The sequence below is a fragment of the Blastomyces dermatitidis genome (assembly GCF_000003525.1).
Source record: "Blastomyces dermatitidis ER-3 genomic scaffold supercont1.1, whole genome shotgun sequence".
NCBI classification, from domain to species: Eukaryota; Fungi; Ascomycota; class Eurotiomycetes; order Onygenales; family Ajellomycetaceae; genus Blastomyces; species Blastomyces dermatitidis.
The window spans coordinates 5,978,315-6,005,152 of NW_025544774.1; the positions used below are offsets into that span (position 1 = coordinate 5,978,315).

The 26,838-nt window shown below is 47.4% G+C and overlaps 10 protein-coding genes across 12 annotated transcripts; 3 read left to right on the top strand and 7 right to left on the bottom strand.

Moving 5' to 3' along the window:
* Nucleotides 1–517: 517 nt before the first annotated feature.
* Nucleotides 518–2,607, bottom strand: BDCG_00786 (uncharacterized protein). Its single transcript, XM_045416296.1, has 3 exons — nucleotides 2,243–2,607; nucleotides 1,981–2,164; nucleotides 518–1,881 (listed from the first exon to the last, which is right to left on the bottom strand). Exons 1-3 carry the CDS (start codon nucleotides 2,430–2,432, stop codon nucleotides 1,491–1,493), a joined length of 765 nt encoding a protein of 254 aa, XP_045272058.1. The 5' UTR covers nucleotides 2,433–2,607; the 3' UTR covers nucleotides 518–1,490.
* On the top strand, nucleotides 2,540–8,320 carry BDCG_00787. Of its 2 annotated transcripts, XM_045416297.1 has the most exons (5): nucleotides 2,773–3,005; nucleotides 3,089–3,200; nucleotides 3,264–6,974; nucleotides 7,139–7,437; nucleotides 7,508–8,022. In XM_045416297.1, the coding sequence occupies exons 1-4, from the start codon at nucleotides 2,938–2,940 to the stop codon at nucleotides 7,319–7,321; spliced, it is 4,074 nt and encodes a 1,357-aa protein (XP_045272059.1). In that variant the 5' UTR covers nucleotides 2,773–2,937; the 3' UTR covers nucleotides 7,322–7,437; nucleotides 7,508–8,022. The 2 variants fall into 2 exon arrangements, with proteins under 2 accessions (XP_045279304.1, XP_045272059.1); XM_045416298.1 differs by having other exon boundaries at nucleotides 2,540–3,005; nucleotides 3,264–7,437; nucleotides 7,508–8,320.
* On the bottom strand, nucleotides 7,826–9,555 carry BDCG_00788 (uncharacterized protein). Its single transcript, XM_045416299.1, has one exon. It carries the CDS (start codon nucleotides 9,334–9,336, stop codon nucleotides 8,122–8,124), a length of 1,215 nt encoding a protein of 404 aa, XP_045272060.1. The 5' UTR covers nucleotides 9,337–9,555; the 3' UTR covers nucleotides 7,826–8,121.
* Nucleotides 8,456–13,093, top strand: BDCG_00789 (homoserine dehydrogenase). Its single transcript, XM_045416300.1, has 3 exons — nucleotides 8,456–9,727; nucleotides 9,855–11,836; nucleotides 12,033–13,093. Exons 1-2 carry the CDS (start codon nucleotides 9,667–9,669, stop codon nucleotides 10,931–10,933), a joined length of 1,140 nt encoding a protein of 379 aa, XP_045272061.1. The 5' UTR covers nucleotides 8,456–9,666; the 3' UTR covers nucleotides 10,934–11,836; nucleotides 12,033–13,093.
* BDCG_00790 (uncharacterized protein) lies at nucleotides 9,568–13,365 on the bottom strand. Its single transcript, XM_045416301.1, has 4 exons — nucleotides 12,917–13,365; nucleotides 12,410–12,557; nucleotides 11,526–12,313; nucleotides 9,568–11,409 (listed from the first exon to the last, which is right to left on the bottom strand). Exons 1-4 carry the CDS (start codon nucleotides 13,076–13,078, stop codon nucleotides 11,179–11,181), a joined length of 1,329 nt encoding a protein of 442 aa, XP_045272062.1. The 5' UTR covers nucleotides 13,079–13,365; the 3' UTR covers nucleotides 9,568–11,178.
* Nucleotides 13,366–13,554: 189 nt separating this feature from the next.
* BDCG_00791 lies at nucleotides 13,555–15,341 on the bottom strand. Of its 2 annotated transcripts, none has more exons than XM_045416302.1 (2): nucleotides 14,486–15,341; nucleotides 13,555–14,415 (listed from the first exon to the last, which is right to left on the bottom strand). In XM_045416302.1, exon 2 carries the CDS (start codon nucleotides 14,355–14,357, stop codon nucleotides 13,974–13,976), a length of 384 nt encoding a protein of 127 aa, XP_045279305.1. In that variant the 5' UTR covers nucleotides 14,358–14,415; nucleotides 14,486–15,341; the 3' UTR covers nucleotides 13,555–13,973. The 2 variants fall into 2 exon arrangements, with proteins under 2 accessions (XP_045279305.1, XP_045272063.1); XM_045416303.1 differs by having other exon boundaries at nucleotides 13,587–15,122; nucleotides 15,212–15,276.
* Nucleotides 15,342–16,564: 1,223 nt separating this feature from the next.
* Nucleotides 16,565–16,968, top strand: BDCG_00793 (uncharacterized protein; the record flags this gene model as incomplete). Its single annotated transcript, XM_045416304.1, has 1 exon — nucleotides 16,565–16,968. The coding sequence occupies one exon, from the start codon at nucleotides 16,565–16,567 to the stop codon at nucleotides 16,844–16,846; it is 282 nt and encodes a 93-aa protein (XP_045272064.1). The 3' UTR covers nucleotides 16,847–16,968.
* Nucleotides 16,969–17,985: 1,017 nt separating this feature from the next.
* On the bottom strand, nucleotides 17,986–18,785 carry BDCG_00794 (uncharacterized protein; the record flags this gene model as incomplete). Its single annotated transcript, XM_045416305.1, has 2 exons — nucleotides 17,986–18,140; nucleotides 18,317–18,785. The coding sequence occupies 2 exons, from the start codon at nucleotides 18,783–18,785 to the stop codon at nucleotides 17,986–17,988; spliced, it is 624 nt and encodes a 207-aa protein (XP_045272065.1).
* A 1,625-nt stretch (nucleotides 18,786–20,410) lies between these two features.
* On the bottom strand, nucleotides 20,411–20,988 carry BDCG_00795 (uncharacterized protein; the record flags this gene model as incomplete). Its single annotated transcript, XM_045416306.1, has 2 exons — nucleotides 20,411–20,800; nucleotides 20,923–20,988. 2 exons carry the CDS (start codon nucleotides 20,986–20,988, stop codon nucleotides 20,411–20,413), a joined length of 456 nt encoding a protein of 151 aa, XP_045272066.1.
* Nucleotides 20,989–21,770: 782 nt separating this feature from the next.
* On the bottom strand, nucleotides 21,771–26,716 carry BDCG_00796 (uncharacterized protein). Its single transcript, XM_045416307.1, has 4 exons — nucleotides 26,579–26,716; nucleotides 25,290–26,470; nucleotides 24,682–25,224; nucleotides 21,771–24,616 (listed from the first exon to the last, which is right to left on the bottom strand). Exons 2-4 carry the CDS (start codon nucleotides 25,377–25,379, stop codon nucleotides 22,331–22,333), a joined length of 2,919 nt encoding a protein of 972 aa, XP_045272067.1. The 5' UTR covers nucleotides 25,380–26,470; nucleotides 26,579–26,716; the 3' UTR covers nucleotides 21,771–22,330.
* Nucleotides 26,717–26,838: the final 122 nt, after the last annotated feature.

The window sequence follows — 26,838 nt, forward strand, 5'->3', positions numbered from 1 at the left end:
ACAACACAATGGTATTTTACACCCTTACGGTATGTATGTATGTATGTATGTATGTGTGTACAGAGTATGTATGGTATGGATGCACTCGGTCATCTTCCGCAGCCCAACCAACCTCACTGCGCTTGCCCTCGTCCCTCTGCATTCCTGTTCGATGCATACCAAAGCGGTTTACACGGGGAGGGACCACAAGGGGCATGGTGGAGGAGGGGGGGGTGCTTTATTAATTAATAATATACGGGGGTTTTTTGCAATGGGAACTTCCATTGACCACCAACCTTCCCTGCGCAGCAACGGAAGCTGGAGGTGTCGTGTACTTGAAACAAAGCACTCCTGACACAATAACCAAAGGTACCAGGTACATGTTGTACCTCCAAGGTACCCATTTTTTATTTACGGATCTCGTTGAAAATATCACTCAGTAGCCGCCTCCTTGTAAAAACGAGACATCTTATTAGTATTATAATGATAATGCCAAAAAAAAAAAAAAAAAAAAAAAAAAAAAAAAAAAAAAAAAAAAAAAAAAAAAAAAAAAATAGTTAAATAGTTAAATAGCAATCAGAAAAAAAAAATTCTCAAATGTGAATTTATTTATTTAGTTTTGCACCACGGCCACTCCTCTCCTTACGCAGCCTAGGAGCGGCATGCGAATACACCATTGCTACACGATCTGATCTGAAGGGACTGCTCCAGGGTAGAGTTCACTTGGCAGACAGATATGGATAAGAAACCATGTCTCCCTCCGTTCGCGGGTATTGTGTGAAATGGGAAGGCGATCCATATACGGAAAAACCAGCAAAATAATGGCTTTGCTTCCCTGGACCGACCAGCTTACGGGTTTTAAAATAAAAAGAGTGACGTAGCCTAGCCTTTACTTGAACAAACAAATTCATATCCCGGATAGAAAATGAACTATAGCTCGTATTAATATTTGGGGCCTTGTTCTCTGTTTGTCGAGAGGTGTGAGGGCGATTGATGGTAACTCTATTATTGTCGTTCCAACTAATACCCCCAATCCATTTATCTTCATCCGTCCAATGCAAGCGGCTCTATGGCTTTCTCGCAACCTAATTATAATAACTAAGCGAACGAACCGATCTCCCTGCTTTCTTTCCCCTCTTGAATCGCCGCCCGGGGGAGGTTTTGTAAATCATCACGTGACCTATATCAGAGGAGCACCCCTTGGAAGGGAAGACACGGGTAGTAGTGGGAGCTGATGAGCGAGGACGATATATCTCGTTAACTGAACTCGGATATGAGAGGGAACTAATCACATGCAATGTACTCCATTTTGGGGTCGCATAGTGGCGTATTAAGGGTAGAGTGTTCTGCCCCGGGATGTGAGTTCTCTCCTTCACATAGCATAGGAGACAAATTCAAACTACCAATCGTTGTTTTCTTGTAACGGTTTGACAATAGCTATCCTCCAGGGGTGGATATGTGGTGTCAGAAAAAGGGAAGGAAAAAAAAAGGGGAAATTGCTGCATGATTACTCAGGTATCATCCAAGACATCGTCATCATCATCATCGTCGACCACCAGGTCGTGCAGCTGTTCATCCGCCGCCCAGTCAACGCCGCTCGCGACAATAGCAGCGCTGACGATGCGTTTGATAGTTACCCAGTTCGCTTTCTCGGCCTTAGTCTCCTTCTCCAGCGTTTCCAATTGAGATCTAAGCTTCTGGTCCGTTATCCCTTCTCTCCAGGACGTCTGCGCACTCGTGAGCCCGAGAAGGGTTTGCACTAGTTTCTGGTTCTTTGCGGTGCTGTGTAAACTGTCCACTTTTGCGGTGGAGAGCGACTGTGTGCATGACGCGTGGGCACGGGAGAGGTTCGTGTAGATGAGTGATAGGAGATCACGGCGGTTGATCAGGTGTAGAAGGGCTCTGTATAATAAATATAGGAAGGGAGAGTTGAGAAGCCATATCACATAGAGAGCCAAATAAAATATACTTGGGAAGGTATATGGAGAGAGAGGCGCATACCTCTCCGCGGGAGAGCCGGATACGGCGTGGACTGATTGGATGCTTGGGTCCGCCATCAGAACTGCCTCAATAGCTTTCCTCTTGACGGAGTATGTGGATCGAGCCTCGAGCAACTCGCGTTCTGCTGTTGCCAGCTGTTCCTCAATATCAATATCGTCATCGTTTAATGCTGGTTCAGTATAGTCTATAGGGTTTTATATGTCAATATACCGTTTGATCGGATGATAAAGAGCTCCTTGGGTTTAAGTATAAAAACAAATACCTTGTGATAATAGGGCCGTCTCTAGCTCCTGTTCCTGGATGCGGTCATATAATTCTAAGACTTGCAATTCCTTGCGGGACAGCGATACGATATCCCGTGCACTCGTAGTTCCAGCGAGTTCCAGCAATGTCGCTTCGTGAGGTTCTAGCTGGGTGTGTGACCTAGCGGGCACCTCGTTTCCCGGTGCCATTGCGGGCGGAGCAGAGTCAGTTGTCAGTTGTGCAAGTGGTGCATCTTGTGATGGGACAGAAGAATGCGCGAAACTGGCTATTTTAACCAGTTAATAGTTTTATTCTGCGAGAATCACAGGCCCCTTTTTCCACCAAGTCCTGTCAGGCGTCGTCGTTCAAGCGATCAACTGACACCTGACAGACGCGCCGGCGGGTTTTTTGGCTCTTGTGGTTTAAAAATTTACGGCGGTTGCCGGGGCGGGTTCCAAGTTGTTGGTCCAAGAGCCGAAAACGGCTAGACCGTGGTCCACACCTTTGCCGGCGACTGAAGAACCACTTCCAGAAAACTAAGGATGTGATGTGATCTAGATGGAGACCTCAGGTAGCGTTCAAAAATAGCAATTTGGATACCTGAACTCCCAAACTGCTCAATATCTCAGCTCTCCCTTCGTCGATGATCTCCCTTTATCCCGCCTACTGACTGCTATCCCTCTGAGGGCTGTTTCAGTGGCTTTGGAAGGGGGAATGTCGTTGCACATCTACATCGCTCATACGGGCGAGCAGCTGCTGGCTGATCCTGTTTCATTTGCCTCGTATGGTTTTATCCCTCTGCTATTGACTGATATATAATCAATATTTGGGAAATAGGTCCAGGAACTAATACCATTCTCAATAGACCGGATGCCTTGCGAACATGGATCTCCCGAAAGGTTTCAATACCGGCTCAGCGGCAGATATTGATGACTGCTCGTGGGAGGAATGTTCGGCCTCAGACGCTCGCGACGGAGGTAAGTAAAACCGCAATCCTCTATAGACAACCTGACAAATACGCTTTTAGCTAACTGCAATAGAACGAAATATTTGTTTACGATCGGCTCTATATAAGTGATGGAACTGTTAGAGATCTCCGCGAGATCGCGCCACCCGAACGTTTTATCCCGGAAAACCCTCCCGATACGCTCGCGGACCAGAATAACTTACAAGCATGGAGGAATCTCTACATGGCTCGAAGGGCATGGGCTCTAAATCTGGCGGCACAATGCGCTCCAATCAGCAGAGCTACAGATAACCAGATCGAACACACCCACGTTATCAACCGAGCAGTCGACGTTGCCTTGGAGAACCTGAAATCGCATGTTGGAAACCTAGAGCACAAGTTCCAGGAAGCCCAGTCATGGGCGAATGATCTATTGAAGGAACAACAGTTGGCTCTGGATAGCTGGCGGAGTGTACTGACGAATATCGAAGCTACCCCTGCGAATAAAGACTTCACGTTCCTACGACGGCCATCAACCCCGAAGAAAGCGAAAGAGCGTCAAACCGGCACTTTGCAAGACTATATCGATGTGGATCGGGTCAAAAGTGCTGCATCCCAAGTGTCGACTGTTTCTCAGCGTTTTGCCTGCCGCATGGATGAGATTGAGAAAGCCGTCCATGAGGTGGCTTCGGAAACGGAGTCGCTTGTTGAGGCGTCCCATCCATCACCTCAAGAAAATGCAAGTAGCCTACTTGAGGAGATCGAGACAATCGCCAAGAAAATAAGTTCTGATTACGAACATGTTCTGGCTCTTCCAAACACCCAGAAGACGTTATCGAGTGTATCACGGATGGCGTTGAATCATACAAAAGATCTCCTACCCTCTATGTTGGAGATGGGGTTGGAAATACAGACTGCCTTAGAGCACTCCATAAAACAACGGAACTTGGCGATGAAGGCTGCTGTTAGTCGTATGCAGAAAATATCCAAAATAGAATCTCGATTAGCTGGCATCCAAACAGAGCTATCTAATTTGGATGTTGAAGGAGATGCCTTCGAAACCCTATACAAGGCTTCCCAATTGCCTCTCCTTTATGGGTCGGTTCTCATTGAGGCTGTCCGCCGCCGTGAATGGAGTGACAAAATGAAAAATGATTCTCTTAGTATCGCTGAAGAATTAGCAGTCTTTCGAGATGAAGAGCAACGTCGACGGAAAAAATGGATTAAAAATATAGGCTCCTTTGTCTCATTGCCCGAAGACGCCACCCCTGGTATAGAGATCAACTTGCAGGGCGGTCAGCAGCCTGAATGGCCTGAAGTTTCTCGCAAGGAAGTCGAAGCTTACATCGAAGAGCTAAAAACAAAGCCTGATACCAACTCTGCCGTTCAGGAGTTAACACAGCTATTGAAAGATTTGGACGCACCTACCCGACAGCAGAGACGAAAAGCAAAGGCATTTAAACATGGAAGCGTTTTTGATATCGGCAGAAGTTCGTTTCTTAACCGCGGGGATGATATGGTTCGGAGCTTGAAGGATGAAAAGACAAAGCTCGAGGACAGGCTAAAAGGTTCGGAGAGTCGTATTCGAAAATTAGAAGACCTTCTCCATCGACAAAGCCAGATGAGCCGACCTGTCAGCGCAAATTTTGGTTCTGATATCCCTATTTCCCCAGCCTCCCCTCGCCCAGATACACTCTCAAGAAGGTCATCTGTATCCTCCCGGCGTATGTCGTCAAACCAGACTCCGGAAGACAAGGCTTTGGTGCAACGTATTGTTAGTCTGGAGGCCGAACTGGTTGCAGAGAAAGAAAATGTGTCCAGACTCCAGAAGGAAGCACATTTGGACCGCCAGTCCAGTAGTGATAAAATACAAGAGGCCCAATCTACCAAGAAAGATTTAATGGAAAACTTGGAGGCGCAGCAGCGGGAATTTGAAGATGAAAGGAGGTTCCTAGAATCGGAGGCGAAATCGATCAAAATCAAGCTTGAAGAAACTGAAGAGGAGCTGGATAGAGTGATGGATGCCCGGGAGCACGAGAAGCTTGTTGCTGATGAACAAATAACCGCTCTACAGACAGAACTCGATAACCTGCGAAACGATACCTCCAAGGAGATAGCCACTCTCACGACTCAGGTCCAGGCTTTCCGGGAGGCTAGCGAAAAGGCCAACGCCCAGAATACATCGCTAAAAGCGAAACTTGAAGAGGTTGATCGAACTCAACGAGACTACGTAAACGCTCTACAAACCACTCACGCGCATTTATCTCCAGGTGGTTCTGCCCCTGGCGGTTTATCTTCTCTTATTAGAGCAATTGAAGTCCTGTCGGAAGGACTGGCTATCCACTCCAAAGGCGCTGATGAAGCATTTGCTAAAGCCAGTGAAGAAAACAAGTGCTTGTTGGAGAAAGTAGAACGAATGGAAGCTGAAACTGACGGGCTGAGGGCAAGACTCGCGGCTGAAGAATCGGAACGATCCAAACTGCGAAAGATGCTGAGCGAGGAAACGATAAAACTCTCAGCGGTCAGAACGGAACTGGAGGATGAGCGTAAGCAGCTCAGCACACTGAGGTCTAAATTCTCCGCTGGGGAGACCGGTTCAGAGGCCCTGAAAGAACGAGTTGCGGAGGAGGAGCGCAAAGTTGCTACCTTGACCGAAAAGCTCGCCGTTGAGGAATCTCGTGCGCAAGGTTTCGAAGATGATATTCGTACGTGGCAAAAGAAGGTCGAAATGCTGGAAACCACCGGAGAGCGTAACGATTCACTGCTTAGCATAAAGGAAAGCTGGGTTAAAGAGCTCTCCGAAAAACTATTCTCCCATGTTGAGCAGCTCAACCGGATACTTCAACAGCTTGGTTTCACAGTCATTCGCCAAGATAACAGCATGGTCATCCATCGAGCGTCTAAGGTCAACAACAATAGTTCATTGCTCGGAGAAAGCGTCAAGTCTCCATTGGCTACTCCAATGATTCATGACCCGAAACTGTTAGAGAGGGTTAATACGAACGATCGGGAGGAGGAACAGTCAAATTACACCGCGTTCATCACCGCAATAAATGAATTTAGCGTGGAGTTATTCGGCGAAGCGGTAGTCAAGCGCGTGAAGGATATCGAAACCTTAGCACGTAAATGGCAAAAGGAAGCTCGTGGGTATCGGGAAAAGTCACACCGTTTCCAGAGTGAATCTCACGAAAAGATTGCATATCGATCGTTCAAGGAAGGGGATCTAGCGCTGTTCTTGCCAACTCGCAACCAGGCCATCCGATCGTGGGCCGCATTCAATGTTGGCGCTCCCCACTACTTCCTTCGAGAGCAAGAAGTGCATAAATTACATACTCGTGACTGGCTACTTGCGCGGATCTCAAAGATCGAAGAGAAAGTGGTGGATCTTTCCAAGTCTATGAATGGCACAAATCCGGACCGTCGTTCCATCGGGGAAGCAAGCGATGGTGCCTCAATTGATGATGATAATCCTTTCGAGCTCTCGGACGGTCTGAGATGGTATCTACTTGATGCGTCAGAAGAGAAACCTGGGGCTCCAAGCACGCCGGGGCTAGCTAAAAGCACCGTTGCATCAGCGCATGTGGATGCTAAAGGGAGTATCCGTTTAAAACGACCAACTAACGGTGGAGGAGCAACGAAAACATTGACGAAGAGCCTCGATAGCCGACGGAACAGCTCAGCATCGAAGATAGGCACGCCGGTGCCTACACTGCAAGCCGCAGAGCCTGCGGGAGATAATGTGTTGCCAGCAGCGGGGGATTCAGGTGCGCAGGAACGGAGGGCGGAGGCACCTATTTTCGACGAGGTTCGCAGAGATCTTTTATTGGGTCCTTCAAACGGAGAATGAAAATATAAAATATTTATGAGCCTTATATATAAATTTTTATTTTATGGAAATGATGAAAAACATGTTTGTTTGTCGGCTGATGATTTTTTTGTTTTATCTTCTCCTTTTATCCCGAAAAATAGGGTACATCGCGGGACAGAGCTGGCTCTCAATCTCGAACTCCCAATACACACCGCAACGGTGGTGCTAACGTCGCACCCTCTTCTCCTCTTTCGTCACCGAGCAAGCGCACATCAAAGCCGAGACCGTGGGAAAAGCTATGGTCTTTGGATTATCGATCCGAGAGCCTAGGCCGTCACAGGTAAAACAATCATATGTGTCCTTTCTACCCGAAGAAGACAACCCGAACATAGCGACGTCGTGAATCCTGTCTAGCAGACGTGATTGAGAAGACAAGAAAGGAGCGACGACGTTTGTTCCCGTTAGTCATCCCTTTATACGTTCCATTGTTTTTTTATTTGCAAAAACACTGATCCGCTGATACTCCATAGAGCTATCTAGCGCCCTGGCAAGAAGGCTACGGTGAATGCCTCTTCCGCCACACTTCCTGTTCCTCTGGGAAAGGAATGACGAGAAGTGAAATATATATATAGGATTAATGTCTGCATTTAACTCATCTGCATTTCCATATTGACATATCTCCTCATTTCAGGACTTACTTATGCCCGCTAGTTATTGCACCTGCTGATCTACTCCGCCCGGAAAGAGATGCGGCGTCAGGCGAAATGACCACAGCGAGGTACGATTCCTATTCGTTATTTATTGGTTTTGGGCGCTGTTTTCATTTGCTTTTTAGCGGCATGAAGTCACTGTCCATTTTCCTTTGTTCTGTTTCATACATTTATTGGTATATAGAAGGTGGATGATATCGATTATGTTATGGGAGAGCAATCATATATTTGAAATATGTTTATTCTTATATTGACCTAATCCAATTTGGCTATGCATGGCTGCTTCAGTAATTAATTTTTTTCAATAATTTCCCATTAAAAAGTGCTTTCAAACGCCCGCAAACCGTATCCTTGGGGTATATCCAACTCAAACAGAAACAGGTGCAAGAACATAACTATGAATAGATGAGCCCTAAGCATGCACAACATATCGTTTATCTTTCACCCTTCCCGATATCACCGCCTATACCTTCTAAATCACCCAGCCCATTCAAAAACTCTTCAGCCCTCCTCTTCGACCTAAGCTCCTCGATCTTCCTCCGTCTCTCATCCTTTGCCTTCTCCCTAGCACTCTCCTTCTTCGTAGCCGCATCCCGCTCGCCCAAAGTTTCCTTCCTCGCTTTTAACAACTCCTCCATCTCCTCTTTGCGTGCCGCCTGATCTTTAGAAAATGCATAGAACCCCGTGCCCCGCGTGCGGACTTCTGCTGCTGCATCGTAGTGAGTTTCTGGGGGAGGGGTCGGGGTGCGATCCCGCTTTTTTGCAATATGCTCCATGCGCGCGGCAATGTTTGCGTCCGGATTGAAAGCTGCAGATTGGACCGTGGAGCCGTAGATGAGGTTCGTAGGGCGCTTTGGTTTGGCTGATGGGAGGATGTTGTAGTTGGTGGGGTGTGTAATGTCGCTGTCCAGCCCACCACCATCTTCATCAGCTGCAGTCCGCGGCAGTGGCGCACTGCGTCGTTGTAGAGCTGCCTCCGCGGCTTCTGCGCGGGTACCTCGACGCGAGCGACCAAATTCATCAACGTAGTCGACAAGTAAAACATCCTCCTTCTCGCGGTCGTCGTTGTCGGCGTCCCTATCCGAACCAGATGGGGAAGCTGAGCCTCGTGCCCTCCGTGCCCTTATCGCCTCCTCCTCCGCCCACTTGCGATCAAAATCGACTAGACTGTTGCTTTCAGCCCGCCTCGTTGCATGCACTGCTGGGTTTCTCAAGGCAGTTTGATCTTCCTCCTCATCGCTGCTATCCACCAGATGCTCGCCTTTCTTCAAATCCTCGTATAGTTTAGCCTTTTCGGCCAGTCTTCGTTTAGAGCGTTGGAGTGTCGCATCGTCAATATTACCAATGTCTGCTCCTCGTTTGTGGACTTGGTGAATGACATGTGGTGAGTCCCCGGAGACATCTGCTGCGGCGCGTTTGTGTGCGTTCTTGTTGTGGATGGTGAAGATATCTGGTTTTGAGCGGGACGGTCGGGGGCGACCTTTGGTGGGTTGCGTAGCGGAAGACGATGTAGAGGGGTTTGATTCTTTCGATATTAGGGCGGAGAGATGAGTGGTGAAGGCTAGAGTGGAGGAGGATGTGAGGTCTTTTTGCGACGCGGTGGATTTGGGGCGGCGAATGCCGTACAGCGATTGAGAATCTGTCGGCATAACTCTAGTAAAGGCGGGTTATCGCTCAGTTGAGCTGTTCTCGACAGGAAAGAATATGTAGACGGGCCATAGGCCGCACCCACGAGCTATAGTTGAGCTGTAGGGGTGAGCTGAATATGAAGGTGTGGCTATGAATAGAAGCTTAGTTGATAGATAGCTCGGCGGCGGCTGACGTGATTGCTGCGGGCGAAGTCTTTTTGCCCCGCAACCTCCCACTTCAACATCAACAATTTACACCACAGCTACATAAAAGGGAGTAAATTCCAGATAACTAGACACTATTTTAGAATCCCAGGTTTGGATATTTCAATTGCTACTAATAACTGGTTTATGAACTATACTCCAATTGAATCCATCATGACAAGCAAAGCTATCTATCTCGGAGTCATCGGTAAGCTCATCTGAAAACATAAAATGCAATCCATCCATACCGAAAAAAAAAAAAAAAAAAAAAAAAAAAAAAAAAAAAAAAAAAAAAAAAAAAAAAAAACCTTAACTAACTAACAAATCTTACACAGGGGTTGGCGGCGTCGGATCCCATTTCCTCACTCAATTATCCCGTCTCCCCAATGCGCCACCTCTGATCCTGCTTGCCCGCTCTTCAGTGACAGCCACTTCGCCCGCCACATGTTACTCCCCCGCGATTGATCCCGACAATTGGCAATCTGCTTTCTCAGCTTCCTCTCCCTTTACCAAATCTGGAGCCTGGGAGCCAGAGCAGATAGCTGATTACATGTCCCAGGCTCCCGGTCGCGCCGTGCTGGTCGATAACACTTCAGATCCCACCATCGCGGAAGCCTACCCCCTCTTCCTCAGCAAAGGCATTAGCATCGTAACCCCAAACAAGAAAGCATTCTCCTCTTCCTTCGATACGTGGAAAAGCATATTCGACACAGCCGCTGGCACCTCCTCACTCGTCTACCACGAAAGCACAGTCGGCGCCGGCTTGCCGGTGATCTCTACCTTGCGCGATCTCGTTAGCACTGGTGACCGAGTCACCCGCATTGAGGGTGTATTTTCAGGAACTCTCTCTTTCCTATTCAATAACTTCGCCCCCGTGACGGCTCCATCTGGCAGCACTGTGCAGAAATGGAGCCAGGTTGTCTCCCAGGCCAAGGAACTCGGTTATACAGAGCCAGACCCCCGAGATGATCTGAATGGCATGGATGTCGCGAGGAAACTAACCATCCTAGCCCGGATTGCCGGCTTAGAGGTTCAGAGCCCCGAATCTTTCCCGATTGAGAGCTTGATTCCCGCAGAACTTGAGGGGGTCTCTAGTGCTGAGGAATTTATGCAGCGTCTTCCTGAATTCGATGATCGGATGGAGGCGATCAAGGAGAAAGCGGAGGTCGAAGGGAAAGTTGTGAGATATGTTGGCAGCGTGGATGTTGCGGGCAACGCTGTTAAGGTTGGGCTGGAAAAGTTTGACAAGGACAGTGCCATTGCGGGCCTGAAGGGGAGTGACAATATTATTAGTTTCTATACGGAAAGATATGGGAAGAACCCGTTGATTATCCAGGGTGCTGGAGCTGGTGGTGCTGTTACTGCCATGGGAGTTTCGGCGGATCTCATTAAGGTATTAGAACGACTACGTTAGAAAAGCGAACTGGGTGCTGCTGCTGGGAATTTTGATTATCAAAGGGGAAAATGAGGGAAAATGATGACATTATAAAACAAAATCATGCATATTTAACATGAAAAGTTTGACTTAGCTGGCCGGTGCTAATAAAAAGTGCACCTATGCATTCAAAGCACCATGCCATGCACACCCCATTGGTATTTGACATCAAAAGTTCACCCAAATTCTAGAGAAAGCAAATAGTCGTCTAGTTAGTACCTTCTTCAACTTCTTAGAAACTTCTTGATCGCTTCTCCCCATGCTGGTATCCGCTTATAAACCGCCATCTCCGGAATACTGCCTTCGCTAACACCGTCGATTGCCGCTGCCAGGTCTTCAGCTGACCCCTCATCTTTGATTTCTTGAATGGGATATCGATACGTGTGGAATGAAAATACCATCGCCCCTGACTGCGGCAGGCGGAAGAGAGTCTGACGCTCGCATCGCAAGAAGGTCTATCGTGATGGTTTCGGAGTTAGTTCAATGCTCCCTGAAACATGACATTTCAATAAAAAGTCACATCGTTCGTGAGCTTGAAAGAGGGTATTTTAAAAATTAAAGGAACACTCACATTGTCAAGATCCACTTCTTTCAATTTAAGTTGAGTGATTTCTTCCCCATTGTGCGCGTGAATGCCCCCAAAAGGCGAAAACAGCTCTGCATCCACCGTAACACTCCAATTGACGCGCTTGACATATTTTCCAGCTGGGAGTTTATGGAAAAACCGATCCATGCTCTTCTCAAGCTTTAGTCTATATCCAGGTATCGGCTCATGGATCTGAGCCAAGGGTTTGCCAAGCTTTTCCCGCGTGTCGAAACCGGACGGGAAACATGTTGCATACGCCTCGAGGATATACTTGACTTCATCTGATGGATCGCTGGGTGAGTCGTCACTGTTCTTTTCGCTTGTCTCTTCGTTTTTCTCTTGTTGAGCTCTCTTCTGTCCGTTTTTTTTGCCATTGTCATCACCACTATTCTGGTCGGGGAGCAGGATCAATATATCCTCGTCCACTGATTTGATTAGTGTTTCAAGAATGCTTCTTGTCGTGCGGGTTGAGCTGATCTGTATTGGGAAAAGTTCCATCGTGGTCAGATTGCGGACCATTAGAGCGGGCCCAGTTTCGAAATCGGTCTGGACAAGTTTGAACATCTGTGGGTATCTATTGGGGAGATATATACCCATAATGTATCTGTAAAGCTCATGAACGGCGGGACGGATCCGCGGGTCTTCCTCATCGTCCTTGTTCACTCGACAGACGACATCAGGGTACTTCTTAAGCAGTTCGCGGCGGAGGGTTATTCTCTCTTTGTATGTTTTGTCCATCAGGATGAGTTCACTGGGGTCGAGATTTTCGAGACCTGTTAACAGAGTAAGTTGAATATACGTTTACGATTTTTCCTGCTTGTTGACTTCGTGTTATCCGCTCAAAACAGTGGTGGTGAGGGACTACATACCCATTGTAAGATGGTATTTAGGCTTATACGGCCGCAGTTTGAGTGGCTCAGTTTTTTCCCAGTCGAACTTCTGTAATGGCTCAACGAGGGGGAAATCTGAAGTACACAAGATAGCATCGAATTTTTTCTGACGCTCTATTTCCGCTCTCTGTTATTTTATATTCAAGTATCAGCCATGCTCGATAATCCCGATCATAAATGCGGCTTAAAATCGCCTATCGCCAAAGATAGATTCGCAGCGAAACAAACAAATAAGTTCATTGAGACGAGAGACGAATACGCAGTGATCAAGACAAAACTTGATCTCAGAAAACAGAATATAAAATTCAACAGGCTTGTGTAGGCCATATTGCAGCTCGATATTTTGGAGATGACTCTCACACACATTTTTATCTCAACCGTGCGAATCGTCTTGCACCATTTTGCATACATGTCAATAGAAGTGGAAATGTAGACAACGGGGATGATACAATACATCAGACCACAATATAGAAAAAAATCACACACCTTATTAGATCTATGTCTCTGCACAACCATCACAAGGAGCGAGAACAACACGACCTTTGTCATGGTGTTCATCAGCGAGAAATACTGGACCAGGAGGTCCATCGCCTTGGCCATCTCAGCCCGGAAGGGGAGACCATCGAGCAAAAAAGCTGCCTGGTCCATGATGCTTGACTGCTTTATTCCTTCTCTTCTTCTTCTTCAAGGTGCGCTAGCGGAGGGGTGTTCAGGTTGCGATAATTATATCATCACTACAATCTCACAAAGCAGAATGAAAAAAGAGGGAACGGCGCGACTGAGATATTTGTAGTCCACAGCCCAGCCTCCAAGAAGGCGGCAAACGTCGGTGGGTTGCGGAGTTGAAGCTTACTCGTCCGACCCCCGGTGTCGGTATCCACCAAGTTGGGGTAGTTTAGTTAAACTACGCAGTACGTGCAGGGCCGATGTATTAGGGATCATCCGCTTGGGGGGGGGGGGGTTGGCGCCAACTCTATCAGCCCTAGCGTCAACTAAAAATAAGCCATCTTTCTTAAATGGCGCATACTTACGCTGTAGTTCTTGTGCTCCGGTACCTCGGTCTACACTCTTATAGAGCTTTAACTAATTCAAGACATACGGCACGTTTATGAGCTTACGCGCTTGAGAATCTCCGCTGAAACGGAGCAGCTTGAACTTCGTAGAGGATTAGATATGCATTTATTTAACTTGATTTCAAAACGAACAAAGAACATACACTGCATAAAGGATTAAACTAGATACATTTGATCGCAAACGAGCGTTGAATAACGAAACAACCAGGCTTCACAACTATAATGTGCAGCGGACCTGAACGCCTTCAATTCAACGAAGCGCTTCTCGGCACTCGGGACATCCAACTCTGATAACTTTGCGGGGGTAAGAAACATCTTACGTAGAAGATCTTCGATCAATTCCAACACAGGAGCAAGCGAAGCAGAACGTCCCTCCACCAAATATATACTGCCTAACCGGTGGTGCGCCACACAATACTGGTGGATTCTTGCCATCTTCAACAATCGCGATACTCACGGTACCCCCCCCGTTACTCAGTAGGTGTTGTTTTCTCCATTTTCAAGGCGCTGATGTTGAGATCTCTGTTGTCAACCATTTTAAGCATCTCCAAAAAAGCATTAGCGTCGGTGTTGGTCGTCGAACATTGCTTAATGCCGTCCCTGTTTCCTGCGCCGCGAAAGGAGGCGGTAATGATGGAATTCTGGATACCCACGCCAGCGAGGTTTGCCATGAATGGCCCTTGCAGAAATCCCCAAGAGTTTGGCCCATATGTGTCCCTAATCTTTCTGAGAAGCAACTTACCACCTTTGCCTCCTGAGATGACGGCTTTCTCTGCATTCCTGTACGCACATCTCACCCCAACATCGCACTGGTCCATTAAGTCCTGCTGTAAAAGGAGATTCTCTACTTCCATCTTGGAGTTCGAGACCGGAGATCATGCACCTCAGGAGGAAGGACACCCCTTTTGTGAACTTTAATGGCTCTCTCGATTAGCAGTTGCCAGGATATACAGGGCTTTCTAGAAATGAACTTTGACCATACTTGAATTGTTCCACTCGTCCGGTTTTACCCCAACAAAAAGCTCAACTAATCTTCTGATACCTCCAAATCTCATCTTCAAAGTTACCGTAGTTGCCGTGTCCAACTGGGTCGGTTTTGGCTTGCTCCTGAATGGTACGGGTCACAAGGGCGTCAACAATACCGGTAGCATAGACTAGTGAGAGAACAAGGGTGGGAAAATTGATAGCCTTCATGATGGTAGCAATGACAGAGTGTTCTGATTATCTTAAGGCAAATTTATGTCGATTTTGAATCTTGAATGAAGGATATTTAGGGGAGTTGGATGGCTTTTTGATTCTTCTTGCCCTCATTTCTCACGGAAGCCACAGCCCCATAAATATTAAAGCAGTTCTGGAGATTCTCGAGATGATTACTTCATAAAGTCTCTCGAAGTTCCTCAAAATAGAAAGAAGTTGCCATTGCAAGGCATCTTGTTTGCGGACCCTCGCCCCAACCCCCTATCTTCTGGTCCACAGTGCGTTTTTACTCCTTGCGTATTTTGAGCGAACCCCAAAATCCCACTGTAGCACAGTATTGACGAAGTTTCTCCATGAGGAAATGAGGCACTTTCCAACTGGAGAACCACCCCGAGAACTTCCAATAATGGATATCACAGTGCCTGGAGCGATCAACGTCTATCAGTTCAGTCCAGTACCTGGTAATTGGGATGATTAACATAGGAATTTGGGGCCTGGCAAGGGAATCCACATTATGTAAACCGATGAAGCGGCTTAAGTTGTGAGTTCTTTTCTATAAGGTATATTTTGGCGAGCCGTAGTGATGATGGTGGTGTTAGTGCAGATGATGTTGAGACTAAGCAGAAATCCCGCTGCGGAGCCGCCCCCATACGCCAAGCCCGCTAGCCTCAAGGATCTCCCACTGGTTGACTAGGCGATATAAGCGATATAAGCGGGATACCCGCCGCCAAAGTTTGGAAGGTTTTCTAGGCTACTACTGGGGCAAAAGAGCTCAATCACCACCAGCGCACTGCTGGTAGAAGGGCCGAATCAACCCGGGACCCTCAACAGGTTTCGGCCCCTAGTCACGGGTCGCTTCTCAATGCTGAAACGCCCGCTAGCTTCAACCTGTCCGACGTCATGTAGCTCCCAACGCCGCAGAGGTGGCCCGCTGTGGGGTTGGTGGACGTACTGTGTGGCATGAAAAGCCTCACATTAGCCTCTAGCTACCTTGTTCACTTTATAACCAACCTTATTTTGGTGTTGATTTATGCAGGCTCTCTTTCAATGGAGTCCATTGGCACTGAAAAGTGAAAGAGTGTGCCTCTAAATAGAAAGATCATGGGTTTGTTTAGCCCTCGATGTCCTCTCAGGAGTAATGACCTCCTTTCAACTCACAGTCGTGCCTGTGCGAGATTTGCAAGGCTACTGCTCAGCCCTCTAACCATTGCGCCAGGACCCCACAATCGGTTAACAGGATCCCTCCAATTGAGTTTGGGAAACCCATCCTCAAGTGAACCATTTTATCGATGTAAAATTTGGCAGTCAAAACACATTTCCATTGCTAAAGCCCTTCAAGCAACTAATGTTATGGGGCTGTTATGGGAGTCAATACCCATTGAGAATAGAGAGGGGGGTTTCACTCAATCGCATCGGATTCGGGGCGAAAAGCACCTTCAAAATTTCCAAATTAAGAATTGATAGTTCTCAGGAGCCTGCCCTTCAAGTTATAAAAGGCAACGTCTTCCTCTATTCAATATCCCTTTCATCATCATCATCATCATCATCGCCAGCAGCAGCATCATCCGCAACAAGAAGAACAAAAAGAACAACAATATCGGCACCTACATTCAAATCTTTACTTCACCACATTCCCGCAATTCCAAACTTGCAAACGTCTCTCAAATCACAATGCATCCCCCTACCCTCCTCTTCCCCGTCACATTTCTCGCCATGGTTGGCACTTCGATTGCTGAAAACTGTTGAGCCTTCCCTATCTAAAAAACGAAAAACCAAGGTCTTGAACCAATAGCTAAATGAATGGTATTGTCATCTAGGCAAACCCGGCCTAAAATATTGCGATGCCTCTCTTCTCCAAAGAGGCATGTCATGTCTTCAAAAACGCCGGAAAATTCCCAAAAGCTGCCTCACCGGCACAGACTTGGCTAACGCCAAAACCCTTTTTCTCTATCTATTCCTAGGCAACTATGAGCGAACCATCCAAAACGCCCTGCTCGCTTCCGGCCTACAATTCGACGATAGAAGGAGGGTTCTATTCCAATGCTTGGACCACGGCGCAATTGAGCTCTACGTTAGATGCCCACATGCCTGCCAGCGTCTGCCTGAGGATACCCCCGGCTACGACTGGGGTGATGATTACTGCTAGGCACTGTCATTCACTTTAAGGTAAGATTTGTCCTATCAAATCACGCCGGCAATTCTTTCACAGGAATGGGGGCTTAATGGACTAACTTTCCCTGGATCAGCGGTAAGACTGGCGAGGACAGCTAGGAAGGACCGAAACCACGGCCCTCTACAAACGCTTGGTTGTGATCATATCTTGAAAGACGAATCGCTAGGCACATGTTTTGCCATTTCTACATGGTTTCCCTTTGTTTAAATCTTTGGGCAATTTATCTCTCATTTGAACTATATTTGCATGGTTTGCAGACGCCTACACTATTTATTTAAATAGCTAGAAAAGAAAACCTATTTCAGACCTATATATCATTGTGCACTTTCCCTAAACAAACTATTTCGCATTGGGATATCAATCATACCGGATGATTCACCTTTTAGACGAAAAATTTCTCCAGATATTGAACTTGGAAAATCTAGGAGAAATACAGAACTTCTGAACGAACCTAGCGATTGTATTTTTTTATTTTTTTTATTTTATTTTTTTATTTTTATTTTTATTTTTTTTATTTTTTGAAAACTATGTCAAAATTTATCCTTCTCAGGCTGGAATTCCCTATGCGCATGAGGCCAACCTTAATAAGTTGAAATGCGAACTCCCCACTCGATGAGATACGAGATGATGACCATTAATAATATTGAAAGGCTTGGTGCGTGATAACTAACTTTATTACAATGCCTGAAACAAACCCAATGATAGCATCTGGATGAATCCATTCCAAGGACGAAAAAAGAAAAGGAAAAGTTGGTGAATCTGTAACTACCGAAACTCTTCAACTTCAACGGACTCGAACAAAGAGAAAAACAAGGGAAAAAAATTCAAAGAAGGCTTAGTTTGAGGCATTTAACTGCTTCTCGAAAGTTTCTTTGATTGCTATAGTTTTTCTACACACTGCTTGCTCACTGGGAGAAAAAAATAAATAAGTACGTAAAAAAAAACAAACAAACAAACAAACATCTGGGGACATAGCATCGTATAGGCATAAAACACAAAACATAATCCGAAAGGTCCAGAGGAGAGAGAGAGAGAAATATATAGCCCATCTCCAACATCAGAACCCAGCTCTATTCGATCTATCCTCCACAATCCTCACAGCCCCCAAATACTCAAGGAGAATATGCAATTTGGCCTTGTCGGAAGCGCGACGACGAACACCTGGCGTTCACTAGCGTACTTCTATGACGTGGTGGTAGGGTAAGGAGCAGGGAGCGGGCGTCAGTGTAGAGTTTGTAGTCTTGGAGGATACGGTCGAGTTGGGTATCTTTATAACATGGACATGCACGGTTGTTATGTGTGTGGTTTTTTGGCTAAAATCTAAGGAAAAGGAAAAGCAGGGGGGCAAAGCCGGAGGGAGGGGAGGTTAGGGTTATAATGGATGTCCGATGTATTATATATATATATATATATAGTATATTAATTCTTTTTGTTAATACATACTATCAAGCAAGAGAACCCCCTCAACAGTCCTCGGAACCTGAAAATCCGCCGGGAACCTGCCATCCGCACACATCATCGGATGAAGCTGCATGTGGCTCGCACGCGGGCTAACGATGCCATTTGCAAGTGCGGCGGCAAGGTTGGTTCTGCGAACCTGCTCTTGTGTGCTCATGTTCGGCCCGTTAGGCACGAGGTGGTGGGGATGGTTGCTGCTGCTGTTGCTGTTGCTGTTGCTGCTGAGGGCGGTGCTAGCGATGTTGAAGGGGCTACTTATGCTATCCGCTGCAACACTGAAGGGGGGGGAGTAGAGGGGCTGCAGTGGGTACGATTGCGATTGATACGGTATGCCAGGAAAACGCGGTTGATGTTGATGTTGTTGTGGTGGTGGTGGCTGAATGGCTTGTTGCGCGTGCTGGAGGGCGATGTCAATTTCTTGGGAGGAGAGAGGGGGTGGTTGGAAGGTGAACATCCCGGGATAGTGATGCGGACGATGTCGTCGTGGTTGTGGTTGTTGCTCTTCCTGCGAACTCGGTCCTCGTCGTTGCCGATATATTTTATCCTTAGTAAAATACATTCGTCTATTCCGCAGATTGCGTATCCTTCCTTACGCTTATTTTTGCTTCTTGCGTTTTCCCCGCTGCCTACAGACGGGAAGGCCTGGTGGTGATAATAAAGGCGAGTGTCAAACGGTATCTTGAAGAGGAGCAGGGCTTGAAGCGGACGGACGGAAACCACACACACACAACATCTTCCAAACGGCTAGGACGATCTCCCCTATCTATCCAACGATGTGATGTAAAACATAGTATATATTCTGGAATATAAACAGCACAGGTACCCTGTAGTACAACCACGCCCGGACACTATAAGGGAAGGGCGGTTGGTTGTTCGAAAGTCGAGTAATTCGACACTGTCATTGTCTTGAGGAAGTTGTGCTGCAGTGCACAGTACTAAATTGTTCGTTGACTGTTGGTTGACAGGTGGGTGTGGGTGCACGAAGAAGAAACGCCCGACAAACACCCACAGATAAGCGGCCTAAGTTTGATCTTTCATACGTAGAGAGAGAGACAAGCCTGCTCTTGCTCTTCAGACATCTGCAGGCGTGCAGTCGAAACCCGTATCACGGATCGTTGCGACTGGTATTCAGAGAAATACTATCATGATAAATAAACATTGGAACACGTATAGAAGTTTCATGCAGTAGCAAAACACAATGGGCAAACAAGACTCACGCTATGGAATCAGCAACTTTCTTCCCATTGGATAGGATCAGCCACCTAGGCCATCTTTTTCTCCGAGCGTTACACCGCTTCAAGATGGCAGGGCAATAAGGTAACATTCCAAAAAAGGTTCTAGAAACATCGAGGGCATGACATACTAAACACAAGTAGACGCCTACGCTCAGAATCCGAAAACAGAGTGAAAACTGTACATCACAGGAGAGAGACACCGAGGCAAACACAAAGCCAGAAAAGACGGGTATCTTGCAGCAAACAAACAGCAAACAAAACAATGACAACCGGATATAGGTCACAAATACGCAGTTTGCATAATAGCGAGCAGAGAGTAAAAAAAGAGAAACGCGCAGCACGGCATCAATATCAATGTATCGTAACCCGCTTAATATGGATGGAGAAAACGAAGGAAAACAGTCAGTTCAGTTGTAGTCTGTGGTAAGTGAGCACACGGCCGCGTGGAATGGTGTCTCATAGTTGTTGCCAGATATGTATATCGCAACGCCAAACAAATGTCGGACTTTCAGGAGCAAGCTTCGCCCCGCGGCGGCCCTGTCTTGTGTTTAACAGGGGGGATTGTCGGTCCCAGGCATTTGCATCTCGGGAAAATCTCACAATAAAATTGGAGTATCCATATCCTCATCAACAAGATTGTTTAACGGTTGGACAATCCATAATCGGCCCGAGCTGGTCCCGGCCTTACATTCAGGTCACAGGGAGCTTTTCCAACCGCAGTAGGAAATTTGCACAGAATTGTCGTTTGGGAGTAGGAGAGTTGCATCGGGGGGAGGCGGATCAAAAAAGCATAGTGGAAACGACGGGAGAATTAAAAAGTCCCGTGCGGTATATTCACACCAGCTTACCCTCCCACATCGCCCCCGATAACATCAGGTTCCGCATACACCTTCCTATAGCTAACCCCATCCGCATCCCTGTCCATCCCATATTTTCTACCGTCCGCAAACGCATCGGATTCACCTTCACTCCCATCACTATTATCATTCGAAGAAGAACTATTATCCTCAACTCCCCCATCATCATCACCATCATACAGCGATGTCGTCAAACTAAACGTCCTCCTCCTCCCGTCAGGTCTCTCGCTTAAGCTAGGAGCTTGGGGCCGTTGTCGGCCCCTCGCCCGGCCTCCAATGATGGGAATCTCATAGGTGGACGCGCGCCAGATGTAAAGTAGAAGATCGTAGAGGATCATGAATGCCCAGGGGGCGATGATGATTGTTCCTAGGATGAGCTAGATGACAAAGCGGAATGATAAGGACGTGTGAGACATGAAACAAATGAGGTATTTCCAATGGGATGGGTGAGAAAGATAAGGAAGAGGAGGAGAGAGTAGTAGGAAGGGGTTAGACATACAAAGACTCGAACCAGCCATGCTTCGAACGCCGTAAGTCCCGGCGGAAGGAGAGAGTACCACGTCATGATTTGTACCGTATTTCTGCTTTTCCTTGCCCCTGTAGTAGCTCGAGCTAGAGGGAACCAACCAGGACCTCCCGAAACCGGTGATAGAAATGGGATAGTATCACTAACTCCTTTCTCCCTCTCTCCCCCTCAATCAATATAGGCGCTATAGCACCTTATATCCCGCCACTTATACCACAGCCCCAAAACCTTCCCGATCTTATTTATCTTCGTCTTCGTCCCCACCCCCCACTTTACCGTGCTTGGAACCTTATACGTGTATGCTGCCCGTTTGTTCTCCAAAACAGCCAGCTATGTAATGTAACTCTACCACACCTTCTACTCTCTGACCTTCCAGAAGGCATGAGAAGCAGAAGAGGAGGAGGATTTTATTTTATGTGCCATAGACCGGTTTCATGGGGCCATCGGGACTGGGGCCACGGACATGGTGGTTTTGGTGGTTTTTCTGAATTTTAGGCAGGATGCGGAGGCTGACCGGATCGAAGTCGGAGGATTGTTTTGTACAGTGTTTTTCAGAGTAGAGCTGGTGGAGAGATACTGTGTCCAAAAGCCCGTAGGGAGGAAGACGAGGAGGAGGAGGAGGAAGAGAGGAAGAGGGAACATGTCCTATCGATGTTGCTCGGGCTACTGCGTAAGTTCGGGTTGCGGGGAAAGTAAGTGAGCCCGGATGGGTGCAGAGTCACGTGAGACAGCGGATTTCCCGCGGATTTTGATGATGACATTGATGAGCCCATGTATATTTATAGAAATTATATGAATCGTAAAGCTCAAACGGAGAATGATTGAGAAAATTATGCTTTATGTAGTTGTATGCGTATATCTAGTAACACCATGGAGCATGTGTATATATATACGCACATTCCTCCGCTTTCTCCAGCCCACCATTCCAATACACCGGAGGGATGAAACTGTCTATCATTCATTTCGCGGCAATCTACCGCAAAATGAGGAAAAACGCCCATATGACATTTGTCTAAATGGCAGGAAAAAAAACCAAAAACAAAATGGCACCAGCATCACCTTCCAGAAGCCACCAGCCAAATAAGAACAACCATTTATAAAACAGACGCCCCCAATCCATAAGCCTCCCAGGTATCATTCAACATTAGTACCCAAAAAGCAATTAAGTTATATATAAGAAGAAAAAGAACCTCTCCTTCAATATTAACATAAATGCAACCAAAAAAAAAGAAGAAAAAGAAAACATGACTATTTGCCCTTCAACGGTAAATATAGAGACAAAAACGAAAAAGTGAAGCGGCGGGAATCAGTTCAATATCGCATACCCTACATACGCCTCATAAGACGTAGCTCCTTAACCCCGCGGCGCCCGCGGTGGCAGTCACCCATGCGGACCCGTCGACGGACTCCGCTCCCGACCATCATACGACGCAATATCAGCAGAATGCCGCACAGGTGGGTCTTGCACGTTACTCAGCAGCGCCCTCTCGCTCTCACTATCCGTCGTCATCGTCCGGTAGAATGCTTTGTGACTAGTATTAATATTATTATTAATACTAATGTCATCCGTCGTCGCCACCGACGACGATCGATATGTAGCGTACTCTGGGATGTTCGGTACTGGAGGAATAACGGATTGGCTATCGAATGGCTGGGTGTGCAGGTGGTGGCCGGGCGGAACGACTGGCCCTCTTCCTCCGGGTGCCATTGCGTGTCGCACAGGCGACGAAGCGCGCGAGGAGCCAGGGGAATCAAACCCGGCGAGGAAGCTGCGGGGCGTGTGCGAGCGCTCACTGATCAGGTCCTCCGGGCGACCGTAGATGCCGCCGCCGAACTCGCCGCGGAAGTCGGCCCGGTCCTTGAAATATGCGAAGTCAAGTTGGTTTTCCTGGACGACTTCGAAGGGGGCCGGGGCCGCATCGTGGGGATGGCTGGATGTTCGCCCGGGTTCGTTCGAGGACATCTTCTGTAGCGCTATGTCTGAGTACTCGTTGGCGACCTGTGCGCCACCGCCTTGTGCTTGGAAGATCTTCTCCAGCGCGCCGGCGGCTTTGGCGTGGACCATTGGCGTCATCAGGGGCTTGTAGAGTGCTGGGTGGCCGAATTTGGAGGCGATTCTTTCAGAGTTTTTCTTCCTGCCTTTCCCGGGGGCGAGGGACTCTGCGTCGGCGGGGATCATGCGGCGGTAGTATGTTAAGCCATCGTCGAAGGTTCTTCTACAGTACCATTTGAACGCGAGCATTAGGAAGGGGAGGGGAATTAGACAGGAGACCATTGTCCAGCTTCCCTTGGCTTTGATGACAACTGCAGTTACGAAGTTGGCGAGGATCATTGCGAATACTATACGATTGAAGAGGACACGCCAGTATTGGCCACCGGATTCGGTCTTGGTGACAAAAACGTAGAGAAGGAGGTATTTCTTAAGCCAGGAATCGAGGGCGAAATAAATGGCCGTCACAGGAAGGATAATTGGCTGCAGAGTCGCGAAACAGAGGGCTATCGTCGCATAAAATAGGAAGTAGTTGTAATAACTTGCATAGGGAAATGGAGCCGGAGCAGTCCATTCGATAATCTGCCTAGGAGTCGTCGCCATAAACTGTTTGGTAAACCAGATCCAAGCCAATTTCACGACCTGGAGAAGATCGATGGCAGCGCCAATGTTTCTCTGCAAAACCCAGGTGACCCAAAAGGGGGAGATGTGGCACAGGGCTGACATAACATGGTAATGGATCCGTCCCTTGATGATCGCATCCCAAACGTTGTTGTTGTCATTTTTGGCTTCGATCACTGCGGTCACAAATGCCCAAATCGCCGAGAATATTGAAAATACCACCAGGTTGTTGAAAACGAAGAAAGCATATAAACTATGAATGACATGGCGCTCCCGCGATGTTTTCGTGATGTCGCCAGCCCGGACTGAGAGGCGCCGGAATATAATGGGTAAGACGAGATAGACCAGGGATGTCAACGCTGGAGCTGCAATACCTTGCACCGCGGCCCAGGTCTTGGGATTTGCATGAAGCTCATCTTGAAATCCTTTCCAGACCTTACCCAGATTGGACAGATCAGCTAAGAAGATGGCAATCATGGCGTTAGGTGCGATCCACAACAAGGTCAACACGGTAGACCAGAAAAAATTGATTATACGTTTCCTTTTCCGAATCTTTCTCGTAAGGGCCAGATTTTCCCAGATAATATCATAAGGTCGCGGGGCAAGAGTAATCGATATGCCTTGCGGGTGCTTATTTCGAGCAGCATAGGCCGCTACATGGGCGTCGTCAATCGATTCCCAGCTAACGAAGCCGTAGGGCATAGCGTTCAGGGTATCGATTGACTCCCGAACATACTTGATCTCGTCCTCGAGGTCGCGAATTCGGCCTGTAAGGTAGTCGATGGCGTCGACTTTCTCAGAGCCATGCTCCGCCTGATATTCTTTTGAAGGACGGCAGGTAGGACGTTTGGAGGGGAGTCGATCCGGATTTTTGAAGTATTTGGCAAGTACTTCTTCAAGTTGTCGAACCATCTTGTCATGCTCTGCGATAAGTTTTGGTAGACCCTTCATGTTGCGGCCAATCGAAGCGCGGGGTACTGATGGGGTAGGATTGATCTCGTCCGTCAAGCGTAGGAGGCCTTCATCTGTTCTGAAATCGGGCGGTATATGTCTAACCTGTATTCCAAAATAAATTAGTTCATAAACTCTTTAGAGAGGTCACATCAATGGGGCAGGCTTACCAAAAGGGTTCTAGCATGTAGACTCTTCTGGTACTCAGGACTTTCAAAATAATGTCTTCTCAAAGTGGAGACAGCTTTATAATTGCGCCATAGAAAATAGGCGACGATGGCATTGAAAAGCCAGAGACAAACGACATGACTCCAAATTGCACTGTATGATACATACTCTGGGGTCATAGTTGCGAACGCATTGATACCCACTGGCGGGGTGCTCTTAGCGATGTTTATGGGGATCATAACGAAACAGCCGATGACGCTCGAGGCCAAAAACATATCGCGGCACATTCTGGTGAAGCGCAAGAACACTGTAGCATCAAGACCAATACAATCGATGAGCTCGCTCTCCTTGGTGTTTCTAAGCGGGGTAATCCAAGCGAATAGGCCCTTCCCCACGGGAGGAGGGGTGTGCTTCTGGTCCGCATGCTTTATTTTAGGGGCGTAAACCAGCGAGTTGCGGGGACGGAAGAGGGAGAAGAGTAAGCCAAGGGAAAGCGTCAGTCCGACTGATGTACCAAACGAAGCCCAGAAGGCATTGAGTTGGAACTGAAGGAAAAAGAGTAAAAGTTAGCTTTTGGGGAAAAGAGAAAGACACAATTGCTACTACATACAGCAGCGCTGAATGGATTCCGGATCAGCTCCAGGAGCTGGTCTGCGGGGGTCTTTCCCCCGTCCTGGCGAGCTAATATAGCGCCTTGCATAAGGATCGGCAGCGATATGATAACGATGGGATACGCTAATCAAGCGGTTGTATATGTAGTAAGGTCCCTGGTTTCCCCCCAAAATGACTGACACAGGAACATAGGCAAACGAGCAGACACTCTCATCTAAGCGGTAGAGGGGAATGTCATTCCCGGACCCGAGGATCCCCCGTGGTAAAATATAGACAACGGATGCCCAGACGTATTATGGGAGGAGCGTGACAAACAAGAGGACGGTTTCGCGGACTCGAGGATTCGAACAACGAATGTGATGTGTATAAGGCCAACAAGGGGAGTGTGGCGTTTACGAGCTGGGAGAAAAGAAAGACGTAATAAGAACAAAATAAGGCAAGAAGAAGAAGAAGAAGAAGAAGCAGAAGAAGAAGCAGAAAGTCCTCAATCAACGAATGGTAGGAGAACCTTATTAAAAATGGGATAATGCGGGACGATATCAGGGAAATGCGAATGACATGGACAAAAAGAGCGCCGGGGGAGAACCAGACAAAGACCGAACACCTATCTCTTCACTTCTTTTTACATAGGGCGGGTAGGGCAGACAGGTCGAAATATCGGAGAACCAGAAACAGATTTGAAAAAAATTAACCCTAAAAGTTTAAGCAAGAAATTTAGTAATATCATCGCATTAACATCCACGGTTCTGCACCGTACCCCCAACCAGACAACGTTGTCGGATGGAGAACCAGCCCGATTATGGGCGAAGGCAATAATTAATTCATAGTTCGGCCCATACTAAACGGTAGCGCTGCCCAATGTCTCAAGTGCCTGAGGTTTTGTCTCCGTGAGTCCGTGTCTTGTGTGAAGTTTTGAAGTTGTTGGACGTTGTTGGTTGAAAGTTTAGAAGTCTCTCAAGCCACTCTAAATAAATAACGCCTCAACGCCTCACGCCTGGCCCATGAGTCTATGACAGGAATCTTCAGGACACTACTGAGGACAGTCAGGACAGTCAAAAAGTCCCAGACCCAGACCGCGGTCCTTGATCCACCGCAGTGGACCTGTTCTCTGGCATCAGCTCACTCTAGCCTCTACCCATTGCTCAAAGAAAGGCGAAGAGAGAACAGATACATAATCAACTGGGAGAGGTATTCGTCAGCGGGGACAGAATCCACTGGAAACAAGGAACATCAAGGAACATTCCCTGGAATCAAGTTTCATGGTTCAACGTTATAGAGTTCTCTTACATGTAGCAGACACAACCGCACAGCTTGGAAATGTTACCGTGTGCCGTGCTTTGCAACCATCTTCCGGTCCACGGGTTATCATTATTATTGTAATTTCGAAAAAAGAGAAAAAGTGAGGATTGAAACGGGCAGCCTGAAAACCCCGAGACTCAAGCTTTGCTGAGTTGTTGTTGTGCCTGGTGCCTGAACCTGGCCGACGTTGAGGTTGACAATATATCTCTTCTTCTGAGACATCGGAAGAAGCACAGCCAACTCAACTC

Bases quoted from the DNA above. Each gene is read 5' to 3' on its own strand.
- BDCG_00786 (XM_045416296.1), bottom strand. From the start codon at position 2,432: ATGGCACCGGGAAACGAGGTGCCCGCTAGGTCACACACCCAGCTAGAA. The intron at 2,165-2,242 runs GTATTTGTTTTT...AAAACCCTATAG, and splicing joins GACGGCCCTATTATCACAAG to ACTATACTGAACCAGCATTA. The intron at 1,882-1,980 runs GTATGCGCCTCT...TTTATTATACAG, and splicing joins TCCGGCTCTCCCGCGGAGAG to AGCCCTTCTACACCTGATCA.
- BDCG_00787 (XM_045416297.1), top strand. From the start codon at position 2,938: ATGTCGTTGCACATCTACATCGCTCATACGGGCGAGCAGCTGCTGGCT. The intron at 3,201-3,263 runs GTAAGTAAAACC...TAACTGCAATAG, and splicing joins CTCAGACGCTCGCGACGGAG to AACGAAATATTTGTTTACGA. The intron at 6,975-7,138 runs GTTCGCAGAGAT...CCCGAAAAATAG, and splicing joins AGGCACCTATTTTCGACGAG to GGTACATCGCGGGACAGAGC.
- BDCG_00788 (XM_045416299.1), bottom strand. From the start codon at position 9,336: ATGCCGACAGATTCTCAATCGCTGTACGGCATTCGCCGCCCCAAATCC.
- BDCG_00789 (XM_045416300.1), top strand. From the start codon at position 9,667: ATGAACTATACTCCAATTGAATCCATCATGACAAGCAAAGCTATCTAT. The intron at 9,728-9,854 runs GTAAGCTCATCT...AATCTTACACAG, and splicing joins TATCTATCTCGGAGTCATCG to GGGTTGGCGGCGTCGGATCC.
- BDCG_00790 (XM_045416301.1), bottom strand. From the start codon at position 13,078: ATGGACCAGGCAGCTTTTTTGCTCGATGGTCTCCCCTTCCGGGCTGAG. The intron at 12,558-12,916 runs GTGTGTGATTTT...ATAAAATAACAG, and splicing joins AGAGACATAGATCTAATAAG to AGAGCGGAAATAGAGCGTCA. The intron at 12,314-12,409 runs GTATGTAGTCCC...CTCTGTTAACAG, and splicing joins TAAATACCATCTTACAATGG to GTCTCGAAAATCTCGACCCC.
- BDCG_00791 (XM_045416302.1), bottom strand. From the start codon at position 14,357: ATGGAAGTAGAGAATCTCCTTTTACAGCAGGACTTAATGGACCAGTGC.
- BDCG_00796 (XM_045416307.1), bottom strand. From the start codon at position 25,379: ATGCAAGGCGCTATATTAGCTCGCCAGGACGGGGGAAAGACCCCCGCA. The intron at 25,225-25,289 runs GTATGTAGTAGC...TTTTTCCTTCAG, and splicing joins GGAATCCATTCAGCGCTGCT to TTCCAACTCAATGCCTTCTG. The intron at 24,617-24,681 runs GTAAGCCTGCCC...TTTGGAATACAG, and splicing joins TACATGCTAGAACCCTTTTG to GTTAGACATATACCGCCCGA.